Source organism: Brachycentrus maculatus, unplaced genomic scaffold (genome assembly GCF_059751285.1).
Source record: "Brachycentrus maculatus isolate JH-2025_06_01 unplaced genomic scaffold, ASM5975128v1 h1tg000311l, whole genome shotgun sequence".
NCBI lineage: Eukaryota > Metazoa > Arthropoda > Insecta > Trichoptera > Brachycentridae > Brachycentrus > Brachycentrus maculatus.
This window is the reverse complement of record NW_028281061.1, coordinates 232,836-245,443: the sequence shown is the minus strand read 5'-3', so window position 1 is coordinate 245,443 and position 12,608 is coordinate 232,836. Positions and strand designations below refer to the sequence as shown.

At 34.7% G+C, this 12,608-nt stretch overlaps 2 protein-coding genes across 2 annotated transcripts; one reads left to right on the top strand and one right to left on the bottom strand.

The window, feature by feature from the left end:
* Positions 1-272: 272 nt before the first annotated feature.
* On the top strand, positions 273-2,311 carry ND-18 (NADH:ubiquinone oxidoreductase subunit 18). The gene is made up of 3 exons (XM_088268087.1): positions 273-392; positions 481-649; positions 1,727-2,311. The coding sequence occupies exons 1-3, from the start codon at positions 346-348 to the stop codon at positions 2,081-2,083; spliced, it is 573 nt and encodes a 190-aa protein (XP_088124213.1). The 5' UTR covers positions 273-345; the 3' UTR covers positions 2,084-2,311.
* Positions 2,312-2,910: 599 nt separating this feature from the next.
* Positions 2,911-11,110, bottom strand: Stoml2 (stomatin like 2). The gene is made up of 8 exons (XM_088268086.1): positions 10,965-11,110; positions 10,766-10,873; positions 8,837-9,044; positions 7,664-7,852; positions 6,532-6,687; positions 5,804-5,919; positions 4,839-4,967; positions 2,911-4,233 (listed from the first exon to the last, which is right to left on the bottom strand). Exons 1-8 carry the CDS (start codon positions 11,010-11,012, stop codon positions 3,964-3,966), a joined length of 1,224 nt encoding a protein of 407 aa, XP_088124212.1. The 5' UTR covers positions 11,013-11,110; the 3' UTR covers positions 2,911-3,963.
* Positions 11,111-12,608: the final 1,498 nt, after the last annotated feature.

The following is a 12,608-nucleotide window of genomic DNA, read 5'->3' as shown; positions in this document are numbered from 1 at the left end:
TTTGTCAAGTTTTTTTCGGCCGTTTTCGGTCTGTTCTCTCATTCACATATGATAAATATACTTTGATAGTAATTCTCTCGTCATCGTCAAAACCACCTTGAAGAAATCTTTCTTAATTTTTTGAATAATCCCTAACATAGCCTTTAAATCCATATTCGAAAAAATAGGGAACTTCAAATCTCATCCCTAATATCTATAGTAGCATAGACAAGTTCAAATATCTATGTATATATTTTTTGTAGTGGTTATATTTTTTTTTCGGATCAAACCTTGCATAGAAAATTTTGGTAAGAGAAAAAGTGACAGAAATTGTTGGATAACATTCGGTGTCGCGAATTTTCAAAAATGTTGAGAATTATCTCAAATTCTGTGTGTACTCGTATCGCACAACGGTAAAAAACTTTAAATATTTGCAAGACAATAGTATACATTTGTTTCAAATGCCCGAATTAATTCAATGTGTTCAAAACTTTTTGACAGGTCTGTGGCTCCGTTGTCGACTTCGAGCGTAAAATATACAGATGACCCTTTCAAAGCTCGAAATCAAGTCGAAGCTCCAAGAATCGATTTTAAAATTGCAACTGCAACACCCGAAGAGGTGGCAAGAAAGAAGAACTTTGATGTTTCTACAATTGTTGTTCGCAAAAACGTACGTCACATTCTGTTAACCTTTTCACAAGTGATTTTTTTGAACAAAGTATCGTAGGAGTTTACAATAATGACGGAAATCACCAATATTATATATTTATGACTATACAACGTAAAGTTAGTCAGGCAGAGATTTTTTTCATAGTACATCTATTCAAAACAAATTCTTACATTTATTTTAAGGAGATATACAAAGAAAGGAAAAGTAGTAATTCAAAATAATTATTATCATTGTTGTGAAAGATAAACAGCAAAAGATTGCTACTTCTTTGGCTTTGATTTATTCTATATTTAAGCTGCTAGGAGCTCCGAGTGAGTGAGTGCTTTAATGGAGAGATTATCCTAGAATGCATTCATTCATGCAATGTACTCCTCATGCGTCCCAAATGCCGCCATCAAGCATCAAGCATCGCCCTCTTCACAAGGCATCAGGTTTGCGCCGCCTAGAACGACTACTGCTAACAATTCGCCGGCAGGGAACATCGGAACGCTGACCTAACTTGGGAGGATGCAAGGTAGCTGGCGGCCAACAGAGAAGCCTGGAGACAGTTTGTGGACTCCATATTCTCCACATAGGGAGCGGATATGGTTGAAATAATAATAATGACGCTTGCCAGACTAAGTGGGTATTTACACGGTTACGGGATATTGTTCTCACCACTATGTTGGCGTCATATCCACATTCATACCTTTTTTTATAATTTTTTTGTGTCATTATTATCCTAATCCTATTATTATTAGTCCGCCTCCGTAGTGTAAGGGTTCGATTCCCAGGAGGGGTCAAATAAATATAAGTGATTTTTTCACTCTAATATTCATTTAATATTACCCTGGACTGGTACCTGAAGCGGAGGGCTGATCACCTTTCCTTCGTGTGTTAACAATCAAGATAACACTGTGTTTATATAATGCAGTGCCCTATGCACCATTGGGGTGTGGATAAGGGTTTGAAAAAATGATTATTATCCAATATCCAATATCAATATATATTATTATCCTTGAGGTAGTATTTTCCAAAAATGGCGCTATACAAATTATCCCTCACAATTATGATAGAAAGAAAATATGGATGTTTCAGGAAGATATAACACCAGTGTCAGGGGTACCGGAAGAGCACACCAAAGACAGGCGCGTGCGCATATTCATCCCCACCAAGAACTCCATGCAGAGCGGGACGCACAACATCCAGCACTGGGAGATGGAGTTCGACACGCGGCAGCGCTGGGAGAACCCCCTCATGGGCTGGTGTTCCACCGGAGACCCCCTCTCCAACATGAAGCTGAGCTTCGCCAACAAGGAGGCGGCCATCGACCACTGCGAGAGGAACGGCTGGTCTTGGTACGTGGACATAGCCAAGACCACCAAACCGGAACGCCCCAAGTCTTACGGAGTCAACTTCTCGTGGAACAAGCGGACCCGTGTGTCTACTAAGTAAATCTAGTTCAAGACGATCCAAAATATAGAAATTTGTAAATATTCTGTTAATTTAATTAAATCACTTCCCCCGTTCGTTATCATTCATTTTGAATCTAAAAATTATACCATTTCAGCAGCCTTTATTTATTAGTGTAGTTTTATCAATGTTTAGGAAATATTGGTGTTTGTACGTCGGAATAATGCCCTATACATATTATTTATTCTATTAAATTTATTCTCGCAATTATTTTTATTTTTTATTTTTGTTACTAAAAAGTCATTCTAGGAATATTCGAGAAACAAAAATCAACACCATGATAATTGAGATTTTGACATAATTTGAAAAATGTTATTTTTGCCCACAACAATGTTTTCACACACGTAAAACATTTGGTAATTTGAGAAATCCTAGATCAAAATTATTGTTTTTAAATTTCTTTTTTGTATATGTATTTATTTTTATACAAACAAAACCCCGAATCAGTGCACTTAGAATCTTAACAAAAAGTTTAATTCTATTTACTATATTAGAGCGAAAAACTAACTATGTATGTATATTTATTTTTCTATATATATTTATTTATAGTTCGATTATATAGATAGATATAGAGCCCTGGAAATCGAACTCAGAAACTCCAGCACAGTAGCCAAATGCATCAACCAATGCACTAATCTAGTTTATTTTATAAAGAACGTAATTATCTTTCTCTGAAATATCAAAATTCTGATTTTGAAAATGTTGTAACATAGAACAGGGTCTAAGTTGGGGTAAATTTGTGTTGATTCATATAAAGGATAATTTTTCTACATAAAAAGTATAATTATTACATAAAAAGCAAGTAAACATAAAGTTGAGATTTAACTTTATTTACATAATAAAACATAATAGTAAATGCAGTTTTAATAGAATTCTATCGTTTTAACACTGTAACAAACATCTGCTAATCCATGAAAAAAAAACAGCATTGCAGTACGTAATTATATAATCTGAATGTTTGACATTGATATTTGTAAGAGCTAGTTCATACAAGTCTATACTGTAGCATTTTAGACCATATATGATGCTGACTTAACATAATTTGTTAGTTTATCAGCGGATTTGGCATCCGAAGATAAATGGAAAGGGCCAAAGTGATATGTATGTATTTAGTTAGCATGGCAAAAACATGCAGTATAGCCCTGAAACAAATTTTTATTTAAAAGCGTAAATATTTTAACAATTGTCACCCTTGTAATAAAAGAGCCTATCAATTTGACCAAAAGATTATGGGTAGATAGGACTAAGGAATATTTTATAAATGGTAAATTAATGAGAATTCACCATTTCTAAGAAACCCGTACAGCAAAATGACATCTTAAGTAAACTCAATTTCATCGGGGACACTTGATGAAACTTTACCACAGATAATGCGGTCACAGATAGATCCTTATTTGAACCTTTTGTCAAGATAATGTGGTCCAGAATATATAACAAGAATGTGGTCCAGAGTAAATATTTTGCTGATTTGAAATTCAGCTAATACTACATATCAAGTTGAAAAGTTCTCCAACAGCTCACAGTGTCAGAACGCAGTATTATAACCTTTTATTAGATATTTTTTTTAAAAAGGGAAGTATGAACTTTCAAAGTTTTAAATACCGTTGCTTACATTCTAATACATATATATATTTTTTTAAAATATGAAACATGTTTGAATTCTGACACCGCAACTGTCATTTACGTGCATTTTCTACATTCTTGGATTTGGCTCCACTCGATAGAACTTATTGATTCTGAATATTCGAATGATGAATAAGGGACTGTTACTTTTCAATGCCGGTTTTAGAAAGATGGTGTATTTTCAGAATTTACAGTGTTTTTCGAAATACAATAGCGCTAGTCAACAGCACTGAATGGTTCTACTTGGGATCTTTCTTAGGATCATTATCGCCCGGTTTTGTCTTTTTGTGTTTACTTCGCTCCTCATCATCGGAGAACAGTTCCTCTGCTTCATCATCCATGGACTTGGGCGGTATGGGTTGATGCGCGAATGTTTTCTTTTCTTGGTTTTGATTTTGGAGTGAGGATGTCCATTCCGAGTACGGAGCGTTGATATCTATCTCTTGCAGTTCGGATTGTGAACTTCTGTTCAAGTTGCTTTGTGAAATTGTAGAATAAATGGACATTGCCTGAAAAAAAACAATGAGAGACGTTTTTTGATTATTATTGAAAAGAAAAATAATAAAAATGTATAAATACCATCTGATGCGTTCAGCAGAAAACAGAGACACTGTTTACATTAAATTAATTTTAAAACATTTCCAATTCAAAATACATTATATTTGTGTCTTCACAGAGATAAAGCCATTTAAGGGAATAAAATAAAGAAATATGGAGCGTACATCCTGTCAATGGCTGGTTTAAGAATTTTTTAATTAAAAAAATAGAAATATAAGTACATTTTATGATATATACAAATATTTCAATACTATTTTCAGGTAATTGAAATAGGTAATTTCAGGGATTGAATCTGTGATCCTAACCATGAGACCACAACCTGACTCATTTTCATCTATGTATTAGGGTAAGAATTATTATTATTATTTTAATTATTTTTTTATCTTTTAGGAACCCATGTAAATATTTAAGTTAAATCTTCATAGATTGCGCTTCAATTTCGCATGTGAGTGGTCGTTTGTGTATTGCATAAATACAAGTTCAAAAAATCAGGGTGGTGTGAGAGTTCAATACATATGTTACCAGGATATCAGGAATGCCTGGATAAGGAATTTACCTGACCAACTAGATGACTGATGTCTCCAACATTTGAGGGGAGAATCAATGTATTATTGGTGCGAGCGAGTTTGTTGAAGGCCTGCACATACTGTTCGGCAATCGAGAGCGTAGCAGCATCCTTTCCAACCTGAAAATATTATAAAACAGGATGTTTTAATACTCATGGAAAAAGAGTGAGATAAATTATACACGCTGAAAAGAAAAGAAAGCTGGAGTTCTTTGGCTGTTATATGAGGGAAGAGAAATACAAAGTACAGTTGAACTCCAATTATCTGAATCAATTGGGATCGGACCACATTCGGATTATAAAAAATTTTGATTCTTGGATTTTTTTCTTCCAAAAAAGGGTCTATTTTAAAACATTATTATATTTTGATAAATTGTTGGAACTTGGGATTTTTTTAAAAGTATTGACCGAGATGTTCAGCAAGCCATGACTTTCCTTCGAATTCGCAGAGGGAAGGACAATAGCGAGCATAGACAGAGAATCGCGCAATATGTTTCCGTGTTAATTTTTTCTCTTCTGCAATTCTGAAAGCGATTCGGATAATTTGAGCTCTACTGTAATATGCATTATATTACAAGGTAAACACAGCAAAAGAAGAAGTAAATCCTGGCTAACAACGTGAGAGGGTGGTAACGCTATAGTAATTAATCGATGTTCAGAGCGGCTGTAGACAAAGTAAAAATTGCCATGATGATTGCCAAACTTCAGCATTTATTGGTATAGAATAATAATAATAATACCGAAGCAAAATGAATTGTAATGATGTCAATAGAATGTTGATTTTTTATAAGTTATTCTTAAGTTTACCCTAAAAGTAGCTGTAATAAACTAGAGACAAAGTGCACAATTTTTGTGTTTTTATCTGTGCATTGTCTATGGTCAAATATTGTTTATCGGTTATCTCTGCTCTCAAAAACAGCCACAGATGAAATTAAGATTGAATAAACAATATTTACTTGGTTTCTGAGAGCTTCTGAGACAATTTTAAGTCCCCGTGCACGCGCCTCTGCGACTGCTATCATGGCTTCTGCCTCACCATGCGCGCTGTTTATTTGCTCCTGTTTTTCGGCCTCTGGAAAATGTGTACAAATTTTATTTACTACTGATAACGATACTTGTTTTTACGTAACTAGTCTCTGCCTTAAAAGCGTCTACTCCAATGCTTGCCAGGTCGGCCATGCACTCATCTTTGTGCTTGTTTTTGGCTTATGTCAAGCACTAATTTTAATAATTTATATGGAACACAATTACATATTTAACACCATACAGTTTACATATATTTATGGCAAGTCTTCATAATATCCTTTAAATATAATACAAAAAAAATCTTGGGTTTTACTTTTACTTTTTTAGATATTGTATTAATTGTTTGATTCATTATTTTTGACGTCACAAGGGGCAAAGATCGTCACATGAGACACTCGAGTCAAACTAGTGTAAAATAATTTGAGTCATTTTATCAAAATGTAAGGTGGCCTTATAAAACAAGTTAATATGACACATATACGCTGTTATTTTCTTCGTAGGCAGACATATTCACATGGTGCAAATGGAATACATGACTTTATACGGCTAACCTTTTGCCTGTACCACAAACGGGCAAAAAATAGGTCTTTGCAGATTTGCCCGTACCTTACACCTTACCATATATGAAAATATTTTTCAATGATGTAATTAAAATAACCTGATCCCAAAATTCTCGCTCTCCGTTTGCCCTCAGCCACATTGATATCAGCCTCCCTTATTCCCTCCGATTCTAGCACCGTGGCTCTCTTCTTTCTTTCAGCTTCCACTTGCATCTGCATCGCTTCCTGGACTCGCGAAGGTAGCTTAATATCCCCTAAAAAACACAAACATAATTAACATTGATATAGGTACCGTAGAACGGGGCTACTTGAACTTTGATGTGTAACTTGAGCCCAGTACAAAAAAATATTTAGACCTGTACTTAGTCTACAATAATGAAAGTATCGACATGATTCATTGTTTCCATGACAGGTGACACTTATTGTCACAATGCGTTCATTATTGTCGACCAAATACATATTTAATTTTTTTTGTACTGAGCTCAATTAACACATCAAAGTTCAAGTAGCTCCCTACGGTACCACGTTATTCATGGGAACGTTGTAGGGGGTTAATGTTTTTAATTGTATTTTAATTTTAAATGACTCATTTCAGTCTTTTCCACTGGTTAAAATATAAAAATACCATTTTAAGAATTAACTATAAATAATATTCATTATAATATTTTTCAGAGGTTTCACATGTTGTTTTCAGAAGTGTCGGGTTGTGGTCCCGTGGTTAGTGTCGCGGACTCTTGAGTCAGTTTCTCGGTTCGAACCCAATCTACCACAATTTAATACCTATTTCTAATAATGAGCCGCTTAGGCATACAGAAATAGTTAACAATAAATTGTAGTATTTTTGTTACAATAATTAAAGAAAACACTTCGTTTTTTACCACTTGAGTTTAATTATAGACTACATGTTTCAGAAGCTAAACTTCCATCATTCAGGTCTGTATAATAACTAAAATATAAAATATAAAATTGTTCTATAAATAAGGATAGGGGGAAAGTAAGGGGAAGGGGTTAGTCAAGGAACGGAGTTTGAAAACAAAGGAAAAATTGAAAGCAATGGCGAAGAATTTTGAAACAATATATTATTTAATAAATTATTATTAGAATTCAGGTTTTTTTGTATTTCTAAATTTTCAAGATAATTCATAATTTGGCCTTTATAAATTATGTATTTTTAAAAACTTTTTGCAAACACCGAGGCACTATTGTATAATTGAAATGGAACATGCTTACTAATTTCGTAACGGAGACAAGTGATTCCCCATGCTTCACTGGCTTTGTTAATAGACTCCACAATGGACACATTGAGAGATTCCCTCTCTCGGAAGACTTTGTCAAGAGATATTTTTCCTAATTCACTTCTCATCGTGGTCTGCGCCAGTTGAGTGATCGCGAATTCCGGATCCTCAACTCCGTAAGATGCTGTAAAATAAATACATATACCGATTATTGATTGTGTAAACTTAACAACAAGGCAAAGAGTAAAAATATGAGTGTATAACAGGTGACCCATCAAAATCCGGACAAGAACTTTTTTTACATAGAAATATGTTAGCGAAAGGTTAAATATTACAGAATAAATATTTACGTGGTACATGGCAGAATTTAATAAAGCATAGTAATTCAATGTATCCCTCTTGCGCTTGCATAACAGCATCCGCACGCTTACTTGCCAGTATGAACTTTTACTTGCCAGTCTGAACTTTTACTTGCCAGTTTGAACTTTTATTTGACAGTTCTGAAGCTGAACATTTGGACTCAAAATCATATATCGTAGATTTCAGGTATCCAAAGAAGCAAATTATTAGTGTTGCTGAGCGACCGGCATAAAGGCCTTTAACATTGCCCCTGTTTTATTAAGCTCTGTACATTGTTTCAACATTGTGGCCATTTTGAAGTTTTGACTATTTACTAGAAACATTAGGCATTGTCGAATGCCAATAACAATCAATTTTAATTTTGCCTGGATTTTGCGACATACTGTACAAATATGGTAAGAGCAATGGTTTCCTAGTACACCTATGTCCCTTTTTTTATACGATTTTAAAATAATGCGATACAAAACGAAGAGAAAAAAATTACATTCATTTAGCATTGCGTAACAGTAATTTTGAATTTCCTATATCCTTCGCATGTACTTAGTCTACACGTAAAGAGGTATGCATGCAAATCAGGCTAACTGAATAATTTCTCTTATCTTTGATTTTTCAAAGTATGTATTTTTTAAAAATAAAATCAAGATACAATAAACGATAATTTTTTTATATCTGAATTAATTTTTGTACGAACAAACTAATCTAAAATAACTTTTTTTTTGTGGTTTATCGCTTTGCAATATGGAAGTTTAACGGTGTTAATCGTTTTCTGAGCGCAGAATTTCAAGATGAAAGAGCTGGGACTACTTACCTAAATATGCATTCACTATTCTCAAGTAAAGTACTCCGTCTATATTGAGTGTCACGTTATCAGATGTGATGGCACTCTGCTTAGGAACATCGATGGCTATTTCTTTTAAACTTTGTACATACTTAATGCGATCTACTATCGGGACTAGAATGTTTAACCCGGGTTCTAAAATGCGATGAAACTTTCCCATTCTTTCCACGATCCATGCCTAAAGAAAAAACAAATTGTAAAAAGAATTAACCATCTGAATGAAGTCATAAATGTACACTACATACATGTGATCAATCAAAAAATAAGATTCATGGTAAATAATAATAATAAATTTGGATAATTTAACAGCGCTATTTTCTTAAATTACTACCTCAAGGGCGCTTCATTGTGATTGAATTGGGAAAAAGGAGATAGTGTAAATGATTTAGCAAACAAATGCATTTTCAGTGTCAAAGATCATCTCGCCCTCACTATTTCCAACTACTGGTGGGAAAGCATTCCACGCCATCGGTCCCGCAAACAGCAAAGGCATGCTTGCCAAATTTAATGCGCTGGTAAGATCACTTTACCCATACAGGTGTTGTAGCCGATCGAAGCGTGAGATGTCTATCAACCAATTCTTCCGGAATACACAGCTCTTTTAGATGCTCTGGAGCCATATTGTAGTCTTTCAGATGAAATTGATTCATTAAAAAGAGAAGCAAAAATAAATTGCAGTATGCCCATAGAGAGCCTTCTCTCAAAAAATGATTATTACCCAGAATTGGAAAAAGGTGAATACCTTTTCTCAGCTCGATGTTCTGAAATTTAAAACTTGGGTCCACGGAAATTACTCATTAAGAACACTTATTATTACTCAATACGCTAAGTGTAAATCTCATAGGTAAATCCTTAGGATCGGTCGTCAGTTATTAGACTGACTTCACCAGACAGCTGGACTAAAAATTTATTTGATCGATGTAGTATGTTTAAGGCCGCTGTACTGAATGAATGGCTCATCTGATTGTAGCGATTCTAGTCGAGTTGTGTGTAAATAGACTAACTTATTCAGTAACTAAAAAAAAAACCAATAATACATAGTGACTTTTCAACCAATAAATAAATGTTTTATTTGTAGCTTACAAGTGGAAATAGTTAAAATTACAACTTTGGGGTATAGACACTTATGATAATGGCATTCGGAATGTGGCTACATCGTAGAATGCGATGCATTTGATGGACCAATATGGTCAGCAATGAAAATGTGCTCCAAAGAGCAAGAGCAGGGAGACAGTTGCTGACTGATATCAAGGTCCAGAAGGTGTCCTATCTGGGGCATGTGCTTAGGGGAGAGAAGTACAAGCCATTGCACCTAATCATGAAAGGCAAAATAGAGGGTCCACGAGGTGTGGGCAGAAGACAGATCTCCTGGCTCTGGTATATACGAGATTGAACGGGGATCAGGACCGTTGAGGCACTGTTTAGAGCTGCCCAAGACAAGGACAATTACTATCAAGTGATAGTCGACATCAGGAGGACCTGACATGACACAAACAGAAGAAGAAGATAATAACTGAAAAACTGAAAGAATGAATCTGCTACCTCAATGCATTTCAAAGTTATCTGAAGTTATTGACAACTCCACACAGTAGCAAAATGTGGATTAATTAACCTACACAGATTACTCTCACCGCCAAAAACGCTCATTCGTGTATTTGATATATCCAACCCAGATTTTTCATTTCGAGATGTCAAGAAAATATTTTGTTGATATGTTACAACAGCGCTGAAAGATTATTAAAGCAAATCCCTATCTTGATTTTCTTGGACTTAAAAACAAAAAAGATGTTACGAACGAACTATCTGGATGGCAGCCGTTCATTTTTAGAGGGGTTTCTGTAAAAAAAGATGTTAAATATCACGGGTGAATGTTGTAAAATATATGTTTATAATGCCTACCTCTTGTTGAGGAACAAACATGATTACGGTATTAACCGGCGTAGAAGATCGATATCTGGTAGCGATAACAAAAGTAGAATTATTCACCGTACATGCTTTAATGTTATTCTGCAAAAAAATATAATTTTTTAGTATTTCAAAATTGTGCAATCGGTTAATAAAATTGAGCGATACCATTTGTACAAAGAATTCTCAATACCTTAATTAATCCGGCTGTTGCCAGAGCTATCCGAGTACGCGACAACATTATTGAAGGGAATTATGACTAAATCAAGGATGAATTATTATTTATTCTAACCAAACTACACGCACGAAACCCGCATTCACTGACAGTTAAAAAAGAATGTTGCCATTAGTAAAACAATCTGATAATATAAGATGCTCCCATTATAAAAAAAATATATATATGAGAATTTACCTACACAATTTAATAACCTGTACACGCAAGAATGATTTGCAACAAGAAAATGATAGATCATCCGGTTCATTCATATTTTTGGCGACGGCAAAGTCTTTTTTATGTATGTTTAAGAAGTTATAAGTTAGTTATTAATATTTGTCTCCTTAATAGCTACTTAATTGATGGTGTGGTTAGTAATATGATTGGTAACAAACATATTAACTAAACTTTATGCATAATATGGCAATACAAAGTCAATTGCAGTGTAGGAAGAAGATTCTGTAATAAAAACTTGAGAGAGTGTTCCGCTGTAGCCAACCATCAGCGTGGAGCAGCCAACACAATGAGAAATATAATGTATTTTTAGATACCTTTTACCTATTACATATAATAATTATTTATGTCTGCTTCCGTGGTTTAATTGTTAGCGTGTTAAGCTACCATGCTGGATGTCCCGGGTTCGATTCCTAGGGGGGGAGGGGGATTGAAAATAAATATTAGAGATTTTATATTCGAATATTTATTTGATATTACCCTGGACTGGTCCCTGAAGCGCAGGAGTGATCATTTTGCTTTCATGTAAGAAACGATCAAGATAACACTGCGTCAATACGATGTAGTGCCCTATGCACCCTTGGGTGCGCGGATAAGGGTTAGAGGGAGAGATAATTTGTGGAACTGATAATATATGTAGGTACCCCCTACTACATACAAGTAAATAAAAAATATTAATGTTTCTTAAAAATATCAAATCTCAGAAAGTTATTTTCCGATAGGAAAATTGGTGAATAACTTTAATGTGTGCTTTTAATTTTTTCCTTTCCATTGAACCAGACTGAGCTTCAGCAATGCGTGGCCGGGTACAGCTTTTTATAATGATAAATGAAAACAGCTTGATCATTCAAACATGGTGACATTTGAAGTTCAACTGTTTATAGGAAAACCTTATTTTTAATCTTAAAATCTTTATAAAGGGTCCGCCAAATAACTTTTTTTTTTTGAAAATGCTATAAAAAAAAAACTAAAAAACTTCGGCTGTGTGGCACGTAGCGCCGTCCTGTTGAAACCAAATGTTGCCAATATCCTCCTCTTCAATTTTTGTGAACAAAAATCCGTTCAACATGGCCCGATAACGATCGCCATTGACTGTAACGGCCACTCCTTGCTCATTTTCAAAGAAAAATGGCCCAATTATGCCTCTGGACCAAAATCCGCACCAAACAGTGACTCGTTTTGGGTGTACCGGCTTTTCAATGTATGCGTGCGGGTTTTCTGTGCCCCAAATACGACAATTTTGCTTGTTTACATACCCGCCAAGATCAAAATGAGCTTCATCCGAAAAGATGATTTTTTTGGCAAAATCGGCATCTTCTGTAAGTCGATCGCAGGCCCACTCAGCGAAGCGAAAACGCATTGGATGGTCAGTTGGCTTCAACTCCTGAA